The sequence below is a fragment of the Hydra vulgaris genome, chromosome 11, assembly GCF_038396675.1.
Source record: "Hydra vulgaris chromosome 11, alternate assembly HydraT2T_AEP".
Classification (NCBI taxonomy): domain Eukaryota; kingdom Metazoa; phylum Cnidaria; class Hydrozoa; order Anthoathecata; family Hydridae; genus Hydra; species Hydra vulgaris.
The window spans coordinates 32,970,001-32,995,000 of NC_088930.1; the positions used below are offsets into that span (position 1 = coordinate 32,970,001).

Consider the following 25,000-nt stretch of genomic DNA (forward strand, 5'->3'; position numbering starts at 1 on the left):
GTTTAGATTTTTTATTTAGTTTAGTCTTTGGTTCTTTTCTTCAAGTATTGCTGTTTTATTCTCTTAAGTTTCTTATAGCTTTATTTTGCAGCAAATTCTTAACACACTTACTATATAAAAATGTGGTCAATTTTGCATTAGATAAATGCAATTTATTTTCATAAAGAAGAATTTTTTGAGTTTTGAGCATTTTTCAAGCATCTTATAGTTAAGGTGTATGTGGTGGTGATGGTTTAATATCTGTACTAAAATTTTTATTTCTCTGTAGAGAAAAAATTTTATTCATATAAATAATTTAATCTTTACTAAAATAATTTCCGATAGGAAAAAAAAGTTCCCTGGTGTAGTACTAGTGTTGTATAAAATAATTTTAGGGGACGATTGGCTACCAGCCCACCCATCACTCCCTCCTTCAACCTGAAAGTATATAATTGATTATAAAGTATCATTATTGCATATGAATTATAGCATTTCTGTTTAACCAAAAATTTGTAAATAAAGATTAAATGAGCAAAATGTTTATATCCAAATAAAAACTAAAAATGTAAATCAAATACTATTGCTTTAAAAATCAAAGATATAAAAAAAATGAAATAAGTTCTATTTTTAAAGCAATAACATTTAAACCACATTTGTGTTATGCTACTAAAAAAAAAGTTCATAAAATGGGTCTTCAGTTTTTCAGCATATTTATCGACTTCAGATTTCACAATATCTGTGTAATATATGTATATACAGAGATGTAGTCAAGATGTTGACTACATCTCTGTATATACATATATTACACGGAAATTGTGAAATCTAACAGTAAAGACCAAGACATTAGGGCTTAAGAACAAAACTTTAGATTTTAAGACCAATACTAAAACTAAGATATCAAAAGTCAACCCATACTTTTGTGTATACTTTTAGGCCTTAATTTAATCTACTATTTTACCATTTATACAATTTACTCTATTATAAAATGTGATAACACATGTATAATATAATTATGTCATTGAATATTATTGCAATTTACAAAAGATATCTTTAATAATAACAAAAAGCTAATTTGTATCGTTAAAAATAAAATGTACCAAAAATAGTGCAAGACCATCACATTAGAAAAATAAGACTAGCATACATATAGCAGAATGCCAAGCCAGTAGCTAAGGCTGGCACAAAGTGGGAGTGTGTGTTGGTTTGGAATCACCATTCAATAAACTTTTAATAATATTAGTTTGAAAATCAGAATCCTTTATGTACTATCAGTTGGCAAGTGAGAACCTTTTTTTTAGATTTTATCAGCAAAACGGAAAATAGACTATTTAACTCAAGTTGGCATGTTGGAGAATTAGAGAATTTTTTTTCTATTTATTTTGGCAAGTCTAAAACAGTTTAGACAAGCAGGGAACTCCCTCACACACATGATGTCTACACCCACCGGCCCTGCTAGTTGTCAGATAAAAGAAGATATTTAAAGTTTACATATTCTTTTTGAGTACTTTATGTACTTGAAGTGAAAAAGACAACTGTATCACTTCATTTAACACATTATATTTTGATAATCTAGCATAGACTGGTAAAAGAAATTTAGAACACATCTTTCTAGGTACAAATTTTCATGAAAGTGGCAAGTTGCGGTGATCAACGATTTATTATTCAAATACTAATCTATCAATTGTGATATTTTTTGTCAGGATCAAAAAAGTACAAGACAAGTAAAAGACAAAGTCTTCAGGTTTTCAAGACCAAGACTTCAAGCTTATATATATATATATATATTAGAATAATCTAATCTTAATTCATGTGCGTTTGTAAATTGCGGTAGTTACAAATCACCTTTGTAACAAATGTTGTGTTAAACAAAGTGGACCACTCTGTACTCTTCTTTTCTCAATATATACTGAAGAATTCATTAAACAATTGAAAAATGCATCACTTGTTTAATGAGTCTTGTTTCAACAATTTAACGATTGGTATTTTAATGTGCGCTGATGATGTTCTTGTCTTTGTCAAAGAGAAACAAAAAAGAAAATATAATCTTTTGAAACACTACAATTGACCATGTAATGTCAATATAATATCTTATAGTAATCATTTGAGATTATAAGTAGTAACTATTGTGAGAAAAAAGGAAATAAATTTTTAAAAGCAACTTATGCAGCAAGAAACTGGGGTTTGGATACATTTACTGATCCATTACTAAAGATACATCTATTCAAAAATTTTTGTTCAACAATATTATATTATGGCATTGATATGTAATCTTGAGTGAAATTGAACAATTTCAAACACTGGAATTAATCATGGTAAAAGGCATTATGGGTATCCTTAGAAAAACCAGAAGTATGCATTTTTTTCAGCACCAAAAATAGAACCCACATGATTAAAAATTGATATTGCCAAGTGTTTCCTGTTTAAACAGTAAATGAAGACCAGAATAACATGTGAAATAATAGTTTCAACTTACAATGAGATGCACAACATTCCTATCCATGACATACATGATAACCTAAGACACAATTAATAGATATAAAAAAAGATACAGTATTACGAATGCTTAATGCAACTCAATTGAGCTTTGTTATGACCCATATGAATCAATTATGAGAAAAATTATTTTGTTTGAATTCCTTTAAGAATTAATTGACATCGAGACAAATTTAATTATCAAACACATTCAGATGTTTAAGTCTGGAATTGCTGAAATGATTAGCTTTTTGCTCTTACAAAAACATAATCTGAATCTGGAAGTATAAAAGCTTTCTTTAACTATTAATTAAAGCATACAGTGATGATCACTAACTATTTTACAATTATCCATTTATTTAGTTAATTTTGATATTGCTTCTGTAAAACAATCATCGCCCATGGTGGTGTTATGTTCTGAAATATATATATATATATATATATATATATATATATATATATATATATATATATATATATATATATATATATATATATATATATATTAATGGTTTTTACTTTCTGACAACACGCAAATGTTGGACGAAAGTCAAAAGTAATTAAAAGTAATTAAAAGTGACGTATTTGTTGGCATAAGAATCATTTTTTTCCTTCTGTACTCCCAAATGCAACAAACTATAGAACTATATATATATATATATATATATATATATATATATATATATATATATATATATATATATATATATATATATATATATATATATATATATATATATATATATATATATATATAACCCTCGGAATTAGGGTCGGCATTCGGCAATGCCGACCCAACTGCCGACCTGAAAGTGTTTGAAGTTGGCAAAAAATTGCCGACCTCCTTTCTATGTTTTATGGTCATACCTTTGTATCAAATAATTATTGCCGACCTGATGCCAACCTCAAAAAGATTGAGGTCGGCAAATTATTGCCGACCTCATTTTTCCTAATTCCGAGGGTTGTATATATATATATATATATATATAGATACATACATACAAACATACATACATACATATATACATATATACATATATACATATATATACATATATATACATATATATACATATATATATATATATATATATATATATATATATATATATATATATATATATATATATATATATATATATATATATATATATATATATATATATATATACACACACATATATGTATATATATATACACATATACATATATATGTGTGTGTGTGTGTGTGTGTGTGTGTGTGTGTGTGTGTGTGTGTGTGTGTGTGTGTGTGTGTGTGTGTGTGTGTGTGTGTGTGTGTGTGTGTGTAAATATAATCTTTTCTTTAAATATGGATTCATCAAATTCCTTAAGAAAATTTAGTTCCTTCAAATGAAACTGCTGTGTGTGAAAAATATTTCATTTATACATTTATTGTTTATGTTGATACAATAATACAAGATGATGGTTCTGTAATATGTGTTAAGAGAAAAAGACCAAAAATAACACAAGACGCTTACCCATCATTATTTCCTAACATTCCTTTTTATTTATCAATAAATGTTATATTCACAATAACCTTGTGCTTGCTTGTAATTTGAAGTGTTTGCTTGTAATTTGAAGATAGACAGCAGTTTGGTGGCTAAGGTACGTAACGATGAATGTAAACTTTCTTCTTGGACTCAATTGTCCACTATGTTAACACAATTTTTTCCTGGTAATAAAAATATCATGCTAGTTTCAGATTATGTTTTAACAATTCAATGTAATTTAAAAAATCTATGTGAGCTAGTTAAAGATAGTAAACAACCGAGGTTGATATTTGACCAGGGTTGGGGCCGGGTTTGATAAAATATAGCTGGGGCCAGATTTGTGATTGGGGCTGCATAAACATTTATGCATCCTTAAGTACAAAATTTTTTTTTAAATTCATGTTATATTTTGTATATATATGTTTATATAAACATCATTATGATCAACATGATCATCATCATCATCATCATCATCATCATCATCATCATCATCATCATCATCATCATCATCATCATCATCATCATCATCATCATCATCATCATCATCATCAGCAGCAGCAGCAGCAGCTGCAGCAGCAGGCTTTAGCCTTCCTCTTTTATGCTGTTTCTCTAATCATGGTCAATGCTTGAACAAGCTATCTTCTCTATTCTTGCTTGGCTTCTTATTCAACAAGTTGCAACTTTTTACAATATCTGTCCTTATTTTTTAAATACTGGCATAAATATATGCCAGAATTTAATAAATAGTAAATATAGGTATAAAATCATAATATATAAAGAATTATAAATTTTTTTTAAATAGACAGTATTATTTTTTCAATAAAAAAATATGACTGCTGTCTATTTAAAAGACATTATTATAAAAGTGGTTGAAATGATAGAAAATTGTGGTTACAAAGTTCTTACTTTAATTTCAGGCAGTCAAATTAATCTAAACATGTTTATTGCCTTTTGCGGTTGTGATTTTAAATAATTTATTCAACATTCTTATGATTCATCGAGAAAACTGTTTTTTCTAGTTGATAGTCTATTGAATCATCTATTGAAATGTATTTGTAGTAACTGGCTGATACAACTTGACAGTGATCATTTATTTCTATATCCTGGTTTTACTGATGATTCTAAATGTATTGAACATATTTGACAGTTGCACAACTTTGAAAAAGATAATATTGTTAAATTTTGAATTCGACAAATAATGCTCTTAACCCAACCACTATTGAAAGGCAAAATGTTAAATTAGCTTTAAAAATTTCTGATGACAAAACATCAGTAGCCTTAATGCATTTTGGAAATGAACCAAATAAGGAAAAAACAGGAACTCATGAGTTTATTTCTTTAATTATAAAACTCTATTAATTGTCAAGTCTACTAGCAAAGGAATTTGTAAGCAAGATAATAATTGTAATCCTATCAATGACTTAAACAATTACTTTTTTTTTAAAAAAAAAAAAAAAAAAAAGATTTCTGCTTTTGACTTCAAAGATAGGAAAATTTTTAACAAAAAAGTAGACATGGCTGCCTATCTAAACAAACTGTTTTTGTTGAAAACACACTAAATAACTTTTATTGAACTGATTAAATGCTAAACTGATTTTCATTTTTTCTATTTGTTGACAGGAAAATTTCAAATAAACTATTTGGAAGCACAATTTGGTTCTTATCGACAGTTTTCGGGTGGAAAATATTATTTATCAGTTCAAGAGATAAGAGAATCAGAAAAAAATTTTATATCATCAGTGGTTTAAACATTATTTCTACTAAACATGGCAGTATATTATTCTTAGATTTTATTTCTGAATAAAATCGTATCAATGCAATTGAATCTACAGACAATTCTGAAGATGCTTTTATTGATAATTTTTCTAAATTAGTGACAATATCAGATAATGTACATGTTTCTTCTTTTGATTGCATATCTCTTTCAATACTTCATATTGCATGACTTGCCATATATACATTACCAAAAAAAAATTATTGCAAAAAAATCTAGAAAAAAATAGTATGAAAAAGTTCCAAAAGTAATAAGGAAGCTGGCAACTTTCATAAGTTATTATTTAAGAATATTGTTAAAGTTACTTTAATAATAAAAAAATAAGACTTTATTAGTCTTAATGAGACCTTTGATATATTTTTAAAAATTTAATTCATGAGAAAAATCTTGTAAAAAAACTTTGTAAAAAAAAAAAAAAGTTACTTTCAAAATAAATGTGATTGTTATTATTATTATTTTTTTATTCACTTTTTTTTTTTTTTGTAATCAGATAATTTAAATTGAACGATATATAGAAAAATTATCTTTGCAAAAGAATATGATAAAAGAATATAATAGAAATAAATCTTTTTAAAACATGACAAATATCAATGGACTACTAATGTGGCATATTCCACATGAGCGGGCCTCCTACTTTAGAAGGCCTTGTTTGAGTTTACAGAAAAAGCTAATAGTACAATATTTTGGAATATTCTATTAAATGATTTCAGGTAACATAAAGAGTAGAGTTAGCTCCAAGTTTATTTGCATCATTATGTAGGTGGCAGATAAATTTTTGTAGATATATGTTTAAATACATTGTTGATTTTACAGATCTGGTATTAAATTTGAAAGTGAAATGTGACTGATTGTTTTTATGTAAACTAAGTGTGATTGGATGGTTAGGTTTGTTTAAAATTTGTTTAAGGGTGATGAAACATATGAAATCAAGATGTTCTTCAATAGGAAGGATGTCATAGTAGCTTGCATCATGTGGATCAATATCAGCAGCTTTTAGAAGGCGGTTTTGAATGACTTGCATCCTAGATTTAGTTCTATTGGTCGTTAAGGTGAGGACAACTGGATTGTAAGTAAAGTGGCTAAGGCAATAAGCATGGTAGATAGATATAAGCATGGGTTGAGACCATCCACGAAATATTCGAAGCTTTTTTTTGACTATTTTTTTTTCTATTTAAGAAAAGACCACTCTCCAATTCTTTTAACAACTCTTACTAAACTATTCGGGAGAACATCTAAGTAAAAAAGTAAAATAAAAAAATCAAGCTACATCAGCATTTTTGTAATTAAACACCCCCTAGTAAAATTGTGATAAAGGTAAAATTTCATGTGTTATGTTTATTTTTAAATATTTTGAGTTTGTTCTATTGGATTCCTTGCCTCAAAATATGTGTGTGTAAATATTTTCAGCTTTTTATTGTACACAGAGCAGAAACCAAAACCATTTTTTAAAATGGTGAATTTTGTTGGTTCTAGGAAAATTTAAATTAGTAATATCTTTGAAACTGTTTGGAATTAGATGATGAAATTTTGTGGATATTTATAATTTATTAAAATCTTTGAGTGGTATAAAAATTAGCAAAATATGGGGCTTAGAGTTGCATGCCCTGAATTTTTTTCACATGGAATTGCCCTTTATTTAATATCATTTTAATAATATAAAAACTTGAGAAAGATCAAATTTGTTAAATTATAATGGCTTTCAAAAACATTTGTAATTTTTTTTCAACAAAATTTTTTTGAGTGTATTAATTTATATTAAACTTTAATTTTTTTAATATAAAGTTCAGTAAACAACTGTTACCTAAAAAAAGTCGTTGTTTATAAAATAAAAAAATGAATACTTATATAACTTATTTAATGTAAATAAATTTTTTTTTTTATATAAATGTAAATAATACTTCAAGAAAAATAATTATTAGTAATTTGTCACTTTATTTAAAAATGTTTCTTTTATATAAAAACATTAAAATAAAAGTTTTGATGTTACTTATTTCTAAAATCTTTTATATTCAGTGAGTTTTTGAAATGTTCAAAGCTGTGGTCAAGTTGTCTAAACAAAATGTCATTGCCTAGTTTGTGTGAAATCGCACATCTTCCTGACCAAGATTTTAGAAATGTCATGAATAGTGATTTTGGTGAATACTGAATATTCTGCTAGGCACTTGGTCAAAGCCCTAAATGACACTTAGTTGTTTTGTTATTATACTTAGTTATTATACATCAAATTGTTTTAACTATAGCTATGTATAAAAGTCACACTCTTCAAAGTATTAAAAAAGATTACAAAAATAACCCACTCAAGTATATCTTGTATTTCTGAGGTAATTTCAGAAGTTGCTATAGACAGATATCGCACAAAGAACTCTAAACTTATTAAAAATGATATTTTCACAACAATCTGAACTTAAAGCATGGTTGAACTTTAATGTTAATGTCAGTTATACAGTTGTTTTTTTTATTGGGAGGCTGAATAAGTGCAAGTTTCATAAAGTACGATTTGACTTAAGTGCGAAGCAGTTGCATAAATGGAATAAGTGCAAACATTGGCATTAGTGCAAACTGGCATAAGTATGAAGCAGTTGCAAAAAATGGGATAAGTGCAAACTGGCATAAATGTAAATTGACATAAATGTGCCAAAAGAATTTGCAAAAGAATAGCATATGTGGGATTTGCCATAAGTATAAAGCAGTTGAAAACATTTGCATAAGTATGAATACTATGCATAAGTTTGCACAGTAAGTTTATGCCAGTTCCTATATATGTCAGTTTTTGCAACTGCTTCACATTTATGCTAATTTGCACTTATGCCAATGTTTACATATTCTTTTAGCACACTTATTACAATTTGAACTTGTGCCAATTAGCATTTATTCCAGATTTTGCAACTGCTTTACACTTATGCCAGTTTGCACTTATAAAATTCGCATTTATACAGTGGTCCCCTTTTTTATTAAAACTTTTCTAACAAATTTCAAAAGATTAGTTAAAATGCAGAGCAAAACAAAAACAAAATTAAAGGTTCTGAGAAATATTAAGCTGGTGAAAGGATAATCCTTTTCAGTGAAAGACTGCTTGACACGGATGAACCATCAAAGGTATCTAGCAGCACCGGTGATGATTTATCTCCACTTTGTAAGAAAATGAAATCTAAATTAAACCAGTTAAAGATGTGGAAATGAAAAGTTTTTTTACATGAAACTGTTTGCTTATATTGGACAGCAAACCTATACAAGTTGTGGTCTGAAAATGCAAAACATTGTCCTAAAAACACTTGCTAAATTTTCCTTATTATTTGCCTGTGGTAGTGTTTTTTTTTTTCATTACAATCTGGTATTTGGCCAAATAGTTTGCAATATTTGGCTGAATACCAAATAGTAAAAAAAGTAGCCAAATACTGGCTTTAAATATAATAAAAAAGTAATTGTAGTGGTTGTTTAAGATAAGTGTACTTTGTGTAAATTAACAAATGTTATGTTTAAATGTGATGTCTTTTTTTTATGTAGGCATGTTTTACGATAAACTTATATATAATAATTTGTTTGAAACTTTTTTTCCAGTCTTTTAAAAGATAATTTTTTAAGTTATTTTAAATTATGAATAAGTTGAATTAAATCTTTTCAATTCAACTAAGTTAAAGTAAGTTGAATTAAATCTTTTTAATAAACGGAATGATTTAATGGCTTAAATTTTTTTTTTTGTTTCTATTTTTACAAAGAATCGTTTAAACTTATTTTTTAATTTGACTTACTAATCAGAGCATGAAATGAATAAAAATTACCATTTTAAAATAGACTACAGTATTTTTTTAAACGTTTTTTTTTAAACAACTTTTTGGAAGAAATAAATGTTTATACAATATAAAAATAATATATATAATACTTTTTAGTAATTTTAATAAAATTTGTTTATTCATTAAACAATCATTAGAAGTAATTATAAAAGCGTTTTGCATAACTTTAAGGTGGTAGCAGGGGAAAAACACTTTTTTTTCAAAAAATTAAAAAATAATTTAAAATGTTTTATTTTAATGGTATATGCTATTAAAAAAAAAACAACTAAAAAAAACAATTAACACTAATTGCATAAAAATTTAATGATGATGTCATTAATTATACACGTCATAAACAGATTTTTGGCCTATTTTGATTTTTTTTTTTTAACAAGGATAAATTAGTGAAAAATGATCAGAATCTTTTAAAATTTTAAAATTGCAATCTTTATTAGTAAGTTCTGAGCAAACCAGAAAAAAATTATTATTTTTCAAACACACCAGGTTCACTGTCAAACTTTAAATTTCATAAAAAAGAAAATATTTTTATGGAAAAGTCATATTGCTAACCACGTTTTTATAAAACTTTAAAAAGTGCTTCACTCAGAACACTCCAAATAGAACTAGGTAACACCATTAAAAATTTCAGCTCATAGTCCACAAATATTGTAAAATTTAAAGTCAAGAAAAACCTAATCAAAAAATCAAATTAAAGAAAGTAAAACATTAAAACTCATGTCTCTCCTTCCTCAAGTTCATTTTTATCATTAAAACCTTTTCTGATTACAAAAAGTTTTTTTCTTCTTTGTTTTACTGAGCTGGTTAACTTTTTTTCAGATTGCTTGACACATTGAATATCAGATTTTCTTAAACGGTCTATAGTAAAATACCCATTTTCTATGCCTAGTTTTTTAAAAACTGGGAGCAATCCTTGGGATTGGATGAAATAACAGCAGATGCAACTGCAGTTTTAAAAACATCATTCCCAATGTATACTCTTTTTGGGCACCATGTCCATATCAAATTGTTCAAAGACTTATTGACATTCTGTGTCTCACCATGTAAATATTTTGTCAAAAGTTCATCACTACCAAGGCCTCTGTGAGAAAATATTGGAGCAATAACATCTGAAACAAGCTTTATGAATATTAATTTTTTCTTCATATGTTTTTGCTCCTGTAATTTTATCACTTTGGTGTTTGCACCAAGAATCAGAGCTACATGGATAGAATTGATGTTGGATTTCTAAATATGGCTCATCTGTTGTATGATATAAAACTGCAGCAACAGCCTTTTTCATCCCATAAAGATTGCCACTATTTTGTTGTATGGCAATTCCAACATAGTTTTGAAGAGTGTTCATCACTTTATTAGTTAAATGACCTTTCCCTCCCCTAATACTTTTACCATCGGTCAACTTTTTACCCTTGTAATCAGCTTTAAGTATATGAAGACGTGTTTCAACATGCTTTCAGAAATGTTCTATACATTCTCCTTTAGTGGTGGTATGACCTGGATATGGATCTGGTTTACAAATTTTATCAAAAGATTTTGTACCACCATCTCCAATAAAGAATGTGTATCTTAGGCAATAAGGACGTACAGATCGAGCAAATGTTCTATTTATTCTAACAACTTCCATATATCCAGCACTTCCAACATGATTTATTAAACATACGTGAGTTTCTTTCCAGCTGTTATATGCATCTAAATTACCTTTTTTCAGTTCCCACATTTCACACTGTTTACATTTTTTAGATAAAATTTCTGTGTCAGTGCATTTCCCTTCTGAAATTAGTGCATCAACACCATTCAAGGAAGAGTATCCTCTTTTTTGCCAAGCACCATCACCATTAACTTTAGCATCAATAACAACAGAGTCAGACTCTACTGAACAGAATCTACTGTTTTATTATAATGTATTTGTTTGGCAGCTTCTTTCATTGACTCTTGTGCTGTTTGCACATAAGCATTGTGCAACTAACTATTAATTTTATTATATGTTGTTTTGGCCATTGGTGGTGACATTCATGCAAGAACAAAATGTTTTTATTGCACTAAAACCTTGACCAATTTCTCTGAATGCAGCAATTGTTTGAATATTTATTTCAAAACTCTTTCTCCCTGAAGTAGACTGCAATCTACTGCATTCTTTTGAAGAACAAAATGTTATTTTCCAATCACATTCATGAAACATTAAAAAACTGGGCAAGACCCATTTTCTTTGATAAGAGATGTTCAATGTTTGTTGCTGCAATACAAACAGGGCATCGTCCAACTATATTTATAAGAGAAAAAAAGATCACTGTTTATAAAAAAATTGCATCCAGGGGTGACAATCGGAGGGTCACTTTTAGAAAATGAGGTATGTAATTTTTTTCCAGAAGCTGATTTGTTTTGACTCAATTGATTGTTTACTATTGTTGATGTATTGGGATTTAAAGTTTTTGGAGCAAACATTTTTCTTTTCCTTGATTGTAATTTGTTATATCTTTTTTCAGAACCGATTCTAAGTAATGATAGCTTTATTATTTGTAAATATTCTGGTTTTTTTCAACTGAAGGAAATAAGAATCAATAACACAACCTTTATTTAGAAGCTCTGGTTTTAGGGGCAGTGTATAGCTTATAGACTGAATAAAGAAAAAATGTTTAAAAAAACAAAAAGAAGCCTTAAGGTGAAAACTAGATGTCCAGATCAGGTTTCAATCCTGAGGTACATCAAAAATAGTCATTGAATAAATAATCATATAAAAAAAATCAAATAAAAAGAAATAGACAGTTGCTATGGCCATAGAACTTAAACAGTTTTATCTAGAAGGGCAAATTTTGCTTAATGCATAAGATTTTTTATATCACACCAAGTTTCCATGAAAAAAGACACCCTGATGTTTTCAAAAATACAACTACCACCTTAGAAAAATGTTTCAAAAGATTTTTAAGTAATTTATTTTAAATGCAATTAAAAGCGTAACAAAATGTAATTTTAGCTTTGAGTTTGAGTTTTTTTGAGTTTTATTTTACTGCTTATATATATATTTTTGTAAGGAATTGTTTTCTTTTTTCATTTTTTTTTTAAATTTTCTTCCTGTCCGAAATGCCCATGGACTTTCTGAAATATTTCCTGAACCACTTAATTGATTTTAATAATTTTTTGAGAAACCAAGGAAGAGGTCTGTCAAGTTTAAACCTTCATCAAAAATTTATTAGGTGGATCAATGGAAATCCAAAGTACTATGAGTGACATTTCAAGTAGACAACCCAATATGTTTAAAGGAGACATAACTCTAAGACATACTAAAAGCAGAAATTTGATGGAAGATCCCAACAGTAATTCAGCAAAAGCCTAAAACCTGGTCGAAAACTGCTACAAGAAAAATTTCAAGAAATCAAAAGTGCATTATAATGGATGAGGAAACCTACTGCAAACTTAACAAAGCCTGGAATTTTGCTAAAAACAATTAAAACCATTAAATTTCTCAAGAATGTATTGGTTTGGCAAAGTATCTGTTTGTGTGGTTTTAACTTGAACTTCAATATTTATGTAAAAGAAAGTTTAAGAAGGAACCTTTTTCTTATGATCCAAAACCGTAATGATCCACCCATCTTTAAAACTGATTTTGCATCTTGCCATTGCTCAAAAAGTTTAATTAAATAGGGTCAACAAAATGGCATTGATTTTGTCCCAAAAACATTAATCCAACAAATGTGCAACAATTTTTTTTGTCCAATAAAAAAAATATATATATTTTTATACATACTAAATATACAACAACATTGGTACTTGAGCAATGTTTTATAAAAAGCTAGATCTTTGCTTTTTTTCTAAATATCTTTTGCTAATACTCTTCTTGAAGTAGTAACAATGAAAAGTTGTTAACAAAATTTTTTAAATAGAATGAAAAATATTCTGAGAATAAAAAAGTATTTAATTAAACAATTTTAAACTTTTTTTTGTTTAGGTTCCAATTGAAGCAATGCATCACTTAACGCGAATTCATTATTTTGCAAAATATAATCATCATTGGGCTGAACACGAACTCGATCATGTGATTTTAATAAAAAGTGATGTGGATCTTTCAAATGTCAACTCAGATGAAGTCCAGCACACCCAGTATGTTAATCAAAATCGATTGAGAGTAATGATGGATGATAAAAAATTTAAAGCAACCCCTTGGTTTAGATATATATATGATGGATTCTTGTTTAATTGGTGGTCAAAGTTAGATGATCTTTCAACATGTCAAGATGATCTTATACACAGGGCTGGCAATCAAACTATTTAAAATATGTTGAATATGTTTTTTAGAATCATGTGTAGAATACAATAATATACCATAATCATATATACATATAATTAAATTGTATTCAAATAATGTTATAGTTATGTGTATATATATATATATATATATATATATATATATATATATATATATATATATATATATATTTAGATAATAAATATATATATAATATATATATATATACAATATATATATATATATATATATTATATATATATATATATATATATATATATATATATATTTAGATAATAAATATATATATAATATATATATATATACAATATATATATATATATATATATATATATATATATATATATATATATATATATTGTATATTGTATATATATATTATATATATATTTATTATCTAAATATATATATATATATATATATAATATATATATATATAATAAATATATATATATACATAATATGTATATATATATATATATATATATATATATATATATATATATATATATATATATATATAATAAATATATATATATATATATATATATATATATATATATATATATATATATATATATATATATAATATATATATATATAATAAATATATATATATACATAATATGTATATATATATATATAATATATATATATATATATAAAATATAGTGTTAAAAATATATATACATTTTTACAAAAGTGTGTACATATTACACTTTTGTAAAAATTATTTTGTTTGTATAAAAAGTATAGAAAATTGAAAAAAGAAATGAGCGTTGTACAGAAATACATGGGTTATCCTCCAAGACGATTAGCTGTCCTTTGTATCTATTCTGGTATATATTGTTGCTTTTAGTAAATGTCTGATGTATATATGCAACACTTGGAATAAGATGTCGCATTCGGCAATGCTCACCTTACTGCAGACCTAGAAGTGTTTGAGGTCAGCAAAAAATTGCCGACCTCGTTTCTATGTTTTATGGTCAAACCTTTGTTTTATATTTTTTATGCTGACCTGATACCGACCTCATACAGATTAAGGTCCGCAAATGCTGACCTTATTTTTCCTGATTCCGAGGGCTGCATATGTATGTATGTATATAAAGTATTATAAAAAACTTATTGAATAAAAATTGTCAAAAAAAAATTGATAAAAATGCACTTTTTTTGCTATTATGTCTAACATTATTATGCTATTATATCTAACATTATATCTAACATTATTTTATTTTTGTATAATATTATTCACTCTTTCACAGGAAGATGTACGAAATTTTAAAATTGATAACTATATTATATTATAATATAGTTATCAATTTTCATACAATTTTCAATTTATTTTGGACCTAACATGATCTTTTGAAGAACTTTTTCTTGATAAAATTAGGAACTTGTTAAATGTTCAATGGCTTTTGAAGGACCCCTAAAAAACTTTTTTTTTTCAAAACTTTTTTTCAGTGATTTATTATAAAGAATGCATCAAAGTAACATATATTTTTCAAAAATGATGTTTTTTAGGACACCCTAACAGGGGCTATTCTAGACCATTTTTGATAGTGTCGACTGTATTTGGGCGCCACCCAAATTGAAGTTTGAGAACCTTTTTTTTTTTTACGTTGTTTACGGCAAATATTGTTTTTTTCGCGGAAAAAACGCCAATTTTTCGCTAAAGTTCGCCAACACGAGAGGGTACCACCGCCCAATTTTTTTCCTAGAATAGACTCTGCCTAATATATATATATATATATATATATATATATATATATATATATATATATATATATATATATATATATATATATATATGTATATATATATATATATGTATATATATATATATATATATATATATATATATATATATATATATATATATATATACATATATAAGGCTTGTCGCATTGGCTATTTTTTCAAAAAAATTTTTTTTCAGTCTGGTTTATTTACAGTTAAATTCTTAGTGTGTAATAGATTGATTATTTATCATTGCTTGTTTTATTGATTCAGTTTACATAAGTTAAAATGTTTTGAGGATCATAAAAGTACAATATAAAGTATCATCATATTTTATTCTGAAAAGTTTTATTTTAATCAACTTTATTTTTAATATTGCTTAATTAAATATATTATTTTAAATTTAGCTGCATCTGGGACCTGTTTTGGGAAGATTTATTCAAATTTAAAAAAGCATCCCGGAACAGAAACAAAAATTATAAAAATTTCTCTTGCCACAGGTGTTTAAATTATTGATAAAACTAAGTAAAGATGTATGTTATTGATGTTGATGATGATGATTATGATGATGATGACAAAAACAACAATGATGAAAATAATGATGTTGATGATGATGATTATGATGATGATGACAAAAACAACAATGATGAAAATAATGATGTTGATGATGATGATTATGATGATGATGACAAAAAGAACAATAATGAAAATAATGATGTTGATGATGATGATTATGATGATGATGACAAAAACAACAATGATGACAATAACGATGATGATGATTATGACATTATGACAATAATGATAATTATGATAATTATGATGATAATGATGATGATGATGACAAAAACAACAATGATGACAATAACGATGATGATGATTATGACATTATGACAATAATGATAATTATGATAATTATGATGATGATGATGATGATGATGATGATGATGATGATGATGATGATGATGATGATGATGATGATGATGATGATGATGATGATGATGATGATGATGATGATGATGATGATGATGATGATCTGTATGATATTAATATATTTAGGTTTATTTGCTGGCACATGTGGTTTAACATTTGGGCTTTTAAAAAATGTACGACCTTTGAGTTTATTTTTAACACAAAATATGTATGTAACACTTGTCACAGTGATTTTTTTGAGTAAGTTTGATTTTATTTTATTTTATATTATTTATGTTAATTTATAAAATTTTATTTAGTTATAATTTATAAAATTACTAACCACTAGATAATAGAGTGATTTTTGATAAAATACTTAATTAAAATACTTCTTGATTAAATGATAGGATAAAAGCATTACTAATTTTAAACCTTTTTACTTTATTAAATCTAAATAAAAATGTTTTTTAATTTCCCAATTAATAATGTTAACAGCTACATTAGTTAAAAACTTAACACTAGAGCAAGCGCTAATTAATTTAAGAAATTTCTTAACGCTGGTTGGCTAATGACTCGATTTGTATCATTGATTTGTTGTCATCTTTGTATTTACAGTTTTTAATATGGTTTACATTTTTTACAGTCTTAACAGTTTTAATAATATTTACAATTTTTAATATTGCTTATTTTTTAACAGTTTATATATTAGTATTATTTTATGACTGATGACAGTCAAAACTATTCATATAGAATTACTGTGGGTTGCATAAATATAGAGTCAGTTGATTGTTAATATGATTTTTTAATGTTTTTTTAAAATTTAAAGCAAGCAAAAAAGTCAATAATTTGAATTGTTTTAAATTTTATTAACAGTGGTTTTATAAACAATATAAGAAAAATAGTTTTTTCAAAAAAGAAAATGTAAGATACTTTTTTATAAGAAATATATACAACTGTTAAAAAAACAACACAAAAAAAACAGAGCAAAAATATCGTCAGGGCGCATTTTAATACTTTGTATGGGCACCATGAACTTTCATGCTTGCACGAACACGTCTAGGCATAGATTCAACTAGTTGGATACATAATTCTCTTGGAAATTCTTTCCAAAGCTGATCTAACACCTGCTGTAATTACGCAACACTGGCTATGCTCTCTTTGACCAATCTCTTGTCTATCCAAGCCCAAATGTTCTCGATGGGATTGAGATCTGGAGAACGAGCTGGTAAAAGCATGAAAATAATGTTTTTCCGATCAAGCCACTCTTTAACCAAGATTGCAGTGTGAGCCATAGCGCCATTGTGCTGAAAAATTCATTGTTGTCATCTTCCGTAAAAAGTTCTAGCTGTTGGCAAAAGTTTACTTTCAAGGGCCTCTTTGTAGTTTTACTTGTTAATTCTGCCGTTATAAATGTTATATGACCCTGCCCCTTTATGGGAGAAGCATCCCCATATTCCAGCTGATCCTCCTCTGCCTTGTATCCTTGGTACACAAAAATGCTCTTTGAACTTTTCACCAGCCAGCCTCATGATGATAAATCTTGACTTGCAATTTATCACCTCAAAATTGGATTCATAGCTGAAAATGACTTTGATCCAGTCTTCTACAGACCAGTGAATTCTTTCTCTACACCACTTTAATCTTTTTAGGCGATCTGAGACACGCAAAAGTGGTTTTTGAGCAGCAACATAGCAATCTAAGCTTTTCTTATTTAGGCATCTTCGTACAGCCCATCTACTAACACTAACATTACCAGGTGTATTTGCGAACCCTTCAGCAAGGTTGTGGTAAGAAATTTTAGGGTCTTGTCTAACCTTTCGATAGAGATAACTTTGGTCTCTTGAAGTTAGCTTTAAAGGCCTACCAAGCCTTGGTAAATCTTTGACATGGTTATGTAGCTCGTGGTTTTTCAATGTTGCTTGTACACATTTAAGCAAAACATTGCACATTCGAGCAATTTCATGTTGGCTTTTTGTTTTATCTTTTAGCAGACTTACAATTTGCCATCATACCTTGTCTGAAACAGCTTTTCTGCCCATTTTTGTCTTTTTACTTTACCAAATAATTACCAATGCGAATAACTCAAGATATAAAAACAATAATTTTATTTTATTTTCGCAAGAATGTTTATATAGTTCGAAAGAGATCAACCACCAAATTTTAGATTGCTCGTATAACATTTCGTTTAGATATTTCAACTTAAGTAATTAAATTTTAGTTGACTATATTTTTGCTACATTAGAAATACAGGTATGTTCTAAATAAATTAATAATTACTCAAGACTGGTTAACCTAACAAGTTCCAATTATATACCATTCGGTAGAGAATCAATTAATTAAGACATTTAATACACTTTTAATTGTATTAATTAGTTGGTTTCAAAGATAATTGTGAAAAAAATAAAAATTTCACACTAACAAAGTAGTGACTCTATATTTATGCAACCCACTGTATAATAAATAAAAAAAGTTAGTACACCACTATTATTTATGTTTTATACATATTTAATTTATCTCAAGTTTAACTGCAATTTTTTTTGCTTTATTGTCTTCTGGAATTAATGTTAATTTTAAATTGGTCTTCAATCTTTTCTAAGATAACAATGGACAAGACAAGTAACTTTCTTTTGTCATTCAAATGCGCAAAACTTTTTTGCAAACAAAACCAGCGACTTACGAAAACTTATGAAACAATGAGTTACCTGTAGTTATGAAGTAGACAGATCAATTAGAACAGGATTATGAATTACCAGTATTTCATTTTATGCAAAAAAATTTCGCAAAGAGTTAGTTAGATAAAAGTTATGAGTTGCAACACAAGTAAAACTGAATTGATAGAAAAAAGAAGAGCTGACACCGATTTATGCAAATCAGATTTTGAATTAATCAAATTGAGATAAAGACAATATAAAGAGTCCGGAAAATCAAACAAGAACAAGGAAAGGCTGAGGTGAACATGAATTAGCTGAAATGCATAGAAATGCAGTATTGTCACTTCAGAAGAGCCTGTCAAAAGCTAAGGAAGATTTGAATAACAATGAGTTTGCTGAATAGCATAGAAAAAGAGTATTATCCAGGAAGGCCAAGCTAAAGCCAAAGGAAGAATTAAGAAATGGAAATCAGCTGGATAACCAGTTAAGGTTGGTGAAAAAATAGATAAGCATATTAGCATTTGAATTACAAAAATACATACAACACTCTAAAAGTAACTGAGATTGCATTCTTATTTTACAATGAAAATGGTAAAGTTGTACTTCCATATCAAGTTGATATTCAGGTTTATCAAAGAGATGTTTCTATGAGAAAAATATATTGGCTTTAACTAGGTAGTGATGTGTTGCAATATCCTATGAAATTTCCAGAACTGTTGTATTGTACAGAACTAAAGCAATAAAAAAAGTAAAAATTAACACAGCAAAGAAGGTTTTTATTGGTTTAGATAAAATGGAGTTTGTAATCTGATGCAGGATGTTTGTTTCAGGAATGGGCAGCTGATCAATACCTAAAAAAGGATTCCAATGATCTAAATTAGTTTTAGATAAAACTTCGATTAGAGATCAAAGAGAGATGATTTACAGCCTTCTGCCCTCTAAATTAGGGTCATCATTTGGCAATGCCGACTTAACTGTCAGACTGTTCCTGAGGTAGGCAAATTTATTAAAATTCCGAGGTCTGCAATTTTGGGCCGACGCTTGAGTTTTAAAACTTAATTTTTATTTTATTTCAAATAAATTAAAAGTTGCACACAACAAATTAAAATAAAATTGGCAAAAAAATGTAATATTCAAATTCTAAATAAAATAGTTAAGATAAAAACGGAATAAAGAACATTTTCTTTAAATTTTAAATAAAATAGTTAACCATCAGTGTTTGATACATCAACAAACTATGTTTGTTTTTCTGTCAATTTTATGCTAAACGTTCACATGTTCGTCAATTTGTTGAACCCTGTTTCTAAATTTTGTGCCAACCTAATGCTGACCTAAAACAGTTTTAGGTCGGCAATTCTTTGCTGACCTTATTTTTTCTAATGAGAGCTGAGGGCCAAGGGCTGCAGCCCTCAAAATTAAAAAAAAATGTTTAAAACATTGCAGATTGTAAAAATATGATTCCATTATGAAGTATGTTACTACTGTTAAGTTACTCAGTTGGTCCATGAAGTATTTGTAGGGTGCACTTGAAAGAATTACTTAATGGGAATTGTTTATCACTATGCCAGCAAATCCTGAATGGACAGAAGTTGTGGAAAACCTTGGCCCAGGTGAAGTTGCAAGTGATAAACCTGATTTAGTTGCAAGAATTTTTCATGTGATGTATAGATTATGGATTGCACTCTATACTTCAATAATGATTCAAAAATGTCATACAGGTTCTACCAAGATTTTTAAAATAAGCTAGTATTACAAGTATTACAAGATGTAATACTTCTTAGATCAATTAGATATGGTAGCTTCTTTAAAGTCTTTAGTGGGCAATAGTGTTTTTATTTGGTGAGTTGTAATATTCTTAAAAACGACATTTGAAAAAAATAAGTTTCCACCCCGTAAATATGTTCTCTATAATAAAATGACACTATATTTCAAAGATTAGTTTATAAAATCATTATCATGGTTAGCTCTAGACTCGTTAACAGTTTATAGGTCCCTAGTGTTGTTGTCCCTAGTGGGACAACAACACTAGGGGCATCTCAACAGAAGCAAAATTATATAATATATAAATTAAATTTATGAACAAAATATTTATAAATTAAATTATTTTAAATTTTATTAATTTAAAAAAATTTATGAAAATTAAAAAAAATTATTAATTTGTGTTAAAAAAGTCTTGAAATAATTAAATAAATAAATAAATAAATATATATATATATATAAATTTATATATATATTATTCAGATTGTAACAGAAAAAAAAAAGTTCACAAAAAGCATTCTCCTCAAGGTTGCCTGTGTTCCTTTATCACCTAGGATCATGTGTACCAAAAATTAGACTAAAAGAAGCAATTTTAGGGGTTGCCATGTTTTTTAAGATGAATTAACCATTGGTAAAATTTTGTGATTCTCTCAAATTTTGCAAATTTGTTTTTTTATTTTATATATATATATATATATATATATATATATATATATATATATATATATATATATATACATATATATATATATATACATATATATATATATATATATATATATATATATATATATATAATATATATATATATATATATATATATATATATATATATATATATATATATATATAACAATATATTTTGAATAGAAATTAATATGGCAACCACTAGATCTTCTGCTGCGGTGTGGCTTGTTGGTAAACCTACACAAACTCTGTCGACTGCCAGACTTCCTTCAAGAAGGGATGTTCTTCGGAGGTTGCTCTTCCATCATATAGAAGAGAAACAAGAAGTGAAAAAAAGTATTTGGGCAACAATTGAAGCAGTTCTTGTTATATGGGAGAGAGGAAGAATTCCAACTCAAAGAATTGACAATGCAGAAAGAAAGTTAAAAAAACTTTATGACGACTATCTGTTGCTGAAAAAACACTGACAATCAAAATTGGGAAGCTGTCAAATGAAAGAAGAACTTTTCCATGCTGACCTTGAAGAACTTTTTGATATATCAACCAAAAATGCATCAGAAGTTTTGAAAAACGATGAAGATAAAGCATTTTTACATCAACAGCAAGAAGATCCATTAAGTTGTAGCATGGCAGGAATTGATCGGAATTTAACAGCTAGGGAGGCATGGAAAGGAGTCAGAGAAACTAAAATGGAATTGAGGCATCAAAGCAGTAAAGCAGAACTGATGGAAAAAACAGAACTCATTTCTTCTTCATCAGCAGTTGACATTATGAGTGAAAGTAGCTCAAGTTCCTCGGGTGATGATAAATATCAGACTCCTTCCGCTTCCAGCACACTGAGCACAAGTGGTTCAACGGAAAAGAAGGTGAAAGTTCTAACAAATAATGTTGTATCGTCGCTTGATCGTGTTAGTATTTCTGATTGCCGTGCACTCTTCGTGGTTGGATTAGTTGCTCAGGCTCTTGGTCACTCTCTAAAAGGTTTATCATTGTTGTACAGAACAATCCGCAGAGAAAGGCGATCTGTTCGTGAAGCGCTGACTACAGCTGACAAGGTTGATTTCTCTCCTGATGATCCACTTCTTCTGCATTGGGATGGAAAGCTCTTACCTGATATCACTGGTGGTCAAAATAAAGTGGATAGAATTGCCATCCTTGTGACTGGTGGTGGGGTGGAAAAATTGCTGGGTGTTCCAAAGATTGATCGAGGTACAGGTGAGCAACAGGCTGATGCTTGCATGAAGGCTCTTAAAGATTGGAAATTGGAAGAACTTGTTCAGGGATTGGTTTTTGACACTACTTCATCTAACACTGGGTTTAACATTGGTGCCTGCACAATAATAGAGCAGAATCTTGACTGTAATCTTATATGGATAGCATGCAGACACCATGTCTTTGAAGTCATGCTTTCCACCAATTTCATGACTGCATTTGGAAGCAGTGGAGGACCTGAAGCTGGAATTTTTAACCGTTTCCAGAAGCAATTGCCAGCAATCAACAAGGAGGTGTTCACTATAGGGAATGAAGAATTGTATAACTGTGATTTTTTTCTCAAACTCCGTGAAGAAATGGTAGTGTATTATGGTAAAGCAATTAAAGGTCAACAACCCAGGGATGATTACTTAGAACTCTTGAATTTGTGCCTTATTTTTCTTGGAGGATCAACTGCAACATCGGAGTTGAATGTAAAGTTTTGGGCATCAGGTGCAACACACAATGCACATTGGATGGCAAAAGCTATATATTGTATGAAGATATATTTGTTTCAGGATCAATTTGTTATTACTGCAAAGGATAAGAAAGGAATAACAGACATGTCTTTTTGTGGCATTTATATACGGACAGTTTTGGAATGAAGCTCCATTAGCTGAACAAGCACCATTCAATGATGCCAAGCTTCTTCAACGAATTCAAGAATATCCAAATCGTACAATTGCAATTAATGCAGCAAAAGCTTTTCATCGTCATCTGTGGTATTTTTCTGAACATCTAATAGGATTGGCTTTCTTTGATTCCCGTGTCAAGAACAACACCAAGAGAGACATGGCAAACAACCTGAAACAACAGCCAAAACAGAAATCTCTCAAAAGACTTGATGCTGCCACATTCAATTGTCACAGTACATTGTCTTCCTTCGTTACACAACTTTTCGATTTAATTTTGAAGAATGGCAAAGAAAAAGCTGAATCATTTTTAATGAAAGAATCTTCAGAGTTGGAAATGGATTCAACATATCTTGAAATGAAGCACAAGGTTCGTCAAATGAAGGTCGTCAACGATTGTGCGAAACAAGGCATAGCACTTATAACATCCTTCAACAAAAGCGTAACGAAAGATGAAAACCAAAAGCAGTTTCTTCTTCAATTGGTTGATCTTCACCAGAAGGAATTTCCAGTTGCATCAAAGTCTACCCTGGTGAAGATGACTGTTGAATGATGAAAACGATTGATCTATTATTGCCTAGTGTACAGTACTATATTATTAGTAGTGCAGTACTATATTATTGTTTGTTTAACATTAAACATCCACAATCCACCACATAATAATAAGAAATTGGTAATAAATAATTAAAAAATAATTTTTTTTTAACTTTTTTAACCTCATTCCAAAATGTGACAAAACATGGCAACCCCTAAATATCATCCGATTTGATTCAAATTTTGGAAAATAATTACTATTGTCATATAAAACAAGGGCAAGCTTGAGGACAACTAAAATTTTGAACCTAAAAATTTTGCATCACCCTAATATGTATGTGTATATATATATATATATATATATATATATATATATATATATATATATATATATATATATATATATGTATGTGTATATATATATATATATGTATATATATATATATATATATATATATATATATATATATATTTATTATTATTTTTTGATGTGTTTAGAATAAAAAAAACTAAAATTTAGATTAAAATTCACAATTTTAGTATAAAAATATAACAATTTAATGACAAAGTGGCAAATCATGGTAAATTAATTTTTGCAGCTTACAAAACATGTTATTAAAAAAATGGTATTAAAAAAAAACTTAATATTTTGTTGGATATCCTTTATTTTTTATTACTGCAGCAATCCTACAAGGCATTGAGTCCACTAAATTGCCCAAATCTTCAGTGCTGATCATGTGAAACCAAGACTTAATTATGGCCTCTATTAATTGTCGCTTGTTCCCAGGGTTTTCTTTCCTTACAAATTTTTTCAGTCGAGACCACTGGTTTTTTATCGGATTCATGTCCGGACGTTTCCAGGCCACTTCAAAGCGTTTATCTTTTTGACTTTAAACCAATTTTTGACAGTTTTTGTGGTGTGGCATGTAGCCCTGTTCTGCTGGAACACACAGGTTTCTGTTTTTGCCCTCAAACAAATCATCAATCGATGGGAGTAATTTGGCTTCTAATATGTTTTCTTGGTATTTTTTGGCGTTTAAAATACCATCCACA

General features: G+C 27.9%; 2 protein-coding genes across 2 annotated transcripts in view; both read left to right on the top strand.

Annotated features, from left to right (window-relative positions):
* LOC105843263 (isopentenyl-diphosphate Delta-isomerase 1) overlaps positions 1–13,881 on the top strand; it is a 15,685-nt gene extending 1,804 nt beyond the window's left edge. Inside the window, exon 2 of the mRNA XM_065810818.1 lies at positions 13,468–13,881. Coding sequence (XP_065666890.1) covers positions 13,468–13,791 — 324 coding nt within the window. The 3' untranslated portion in view covers positions 13,792–13,881. The remainder of the gene's footprint in view (positions 1–13,467) is intronic.
* A 599-nt stretch (positions 13,882–14,480) lies between these two features.
* Positions 14,481–25,000, top strand: part of LOC100197481 (uncharacterized) — a 16,649-nt gene continuing 6,129 nt past the window's right edge. Inside the window, exons 1-3 of the mRNA XM_065810819.1 lie at positions 14,481–14,624; positions 15,930–16,022; positions 16,582–16,695. Of these exons, the coding sequence (XP_065666891.1) occupies positions 14,558–14,624; positions 15,930–16,022; positions 16,582–16,695 (274 nt within the window). The 5' untranslated portion in view covers positions 14,481–14,557. The remainder of the gene's footprint in view (positions 14,625–15,929; positions 16,023–16,581; positions 16,696–25,000) is intronic.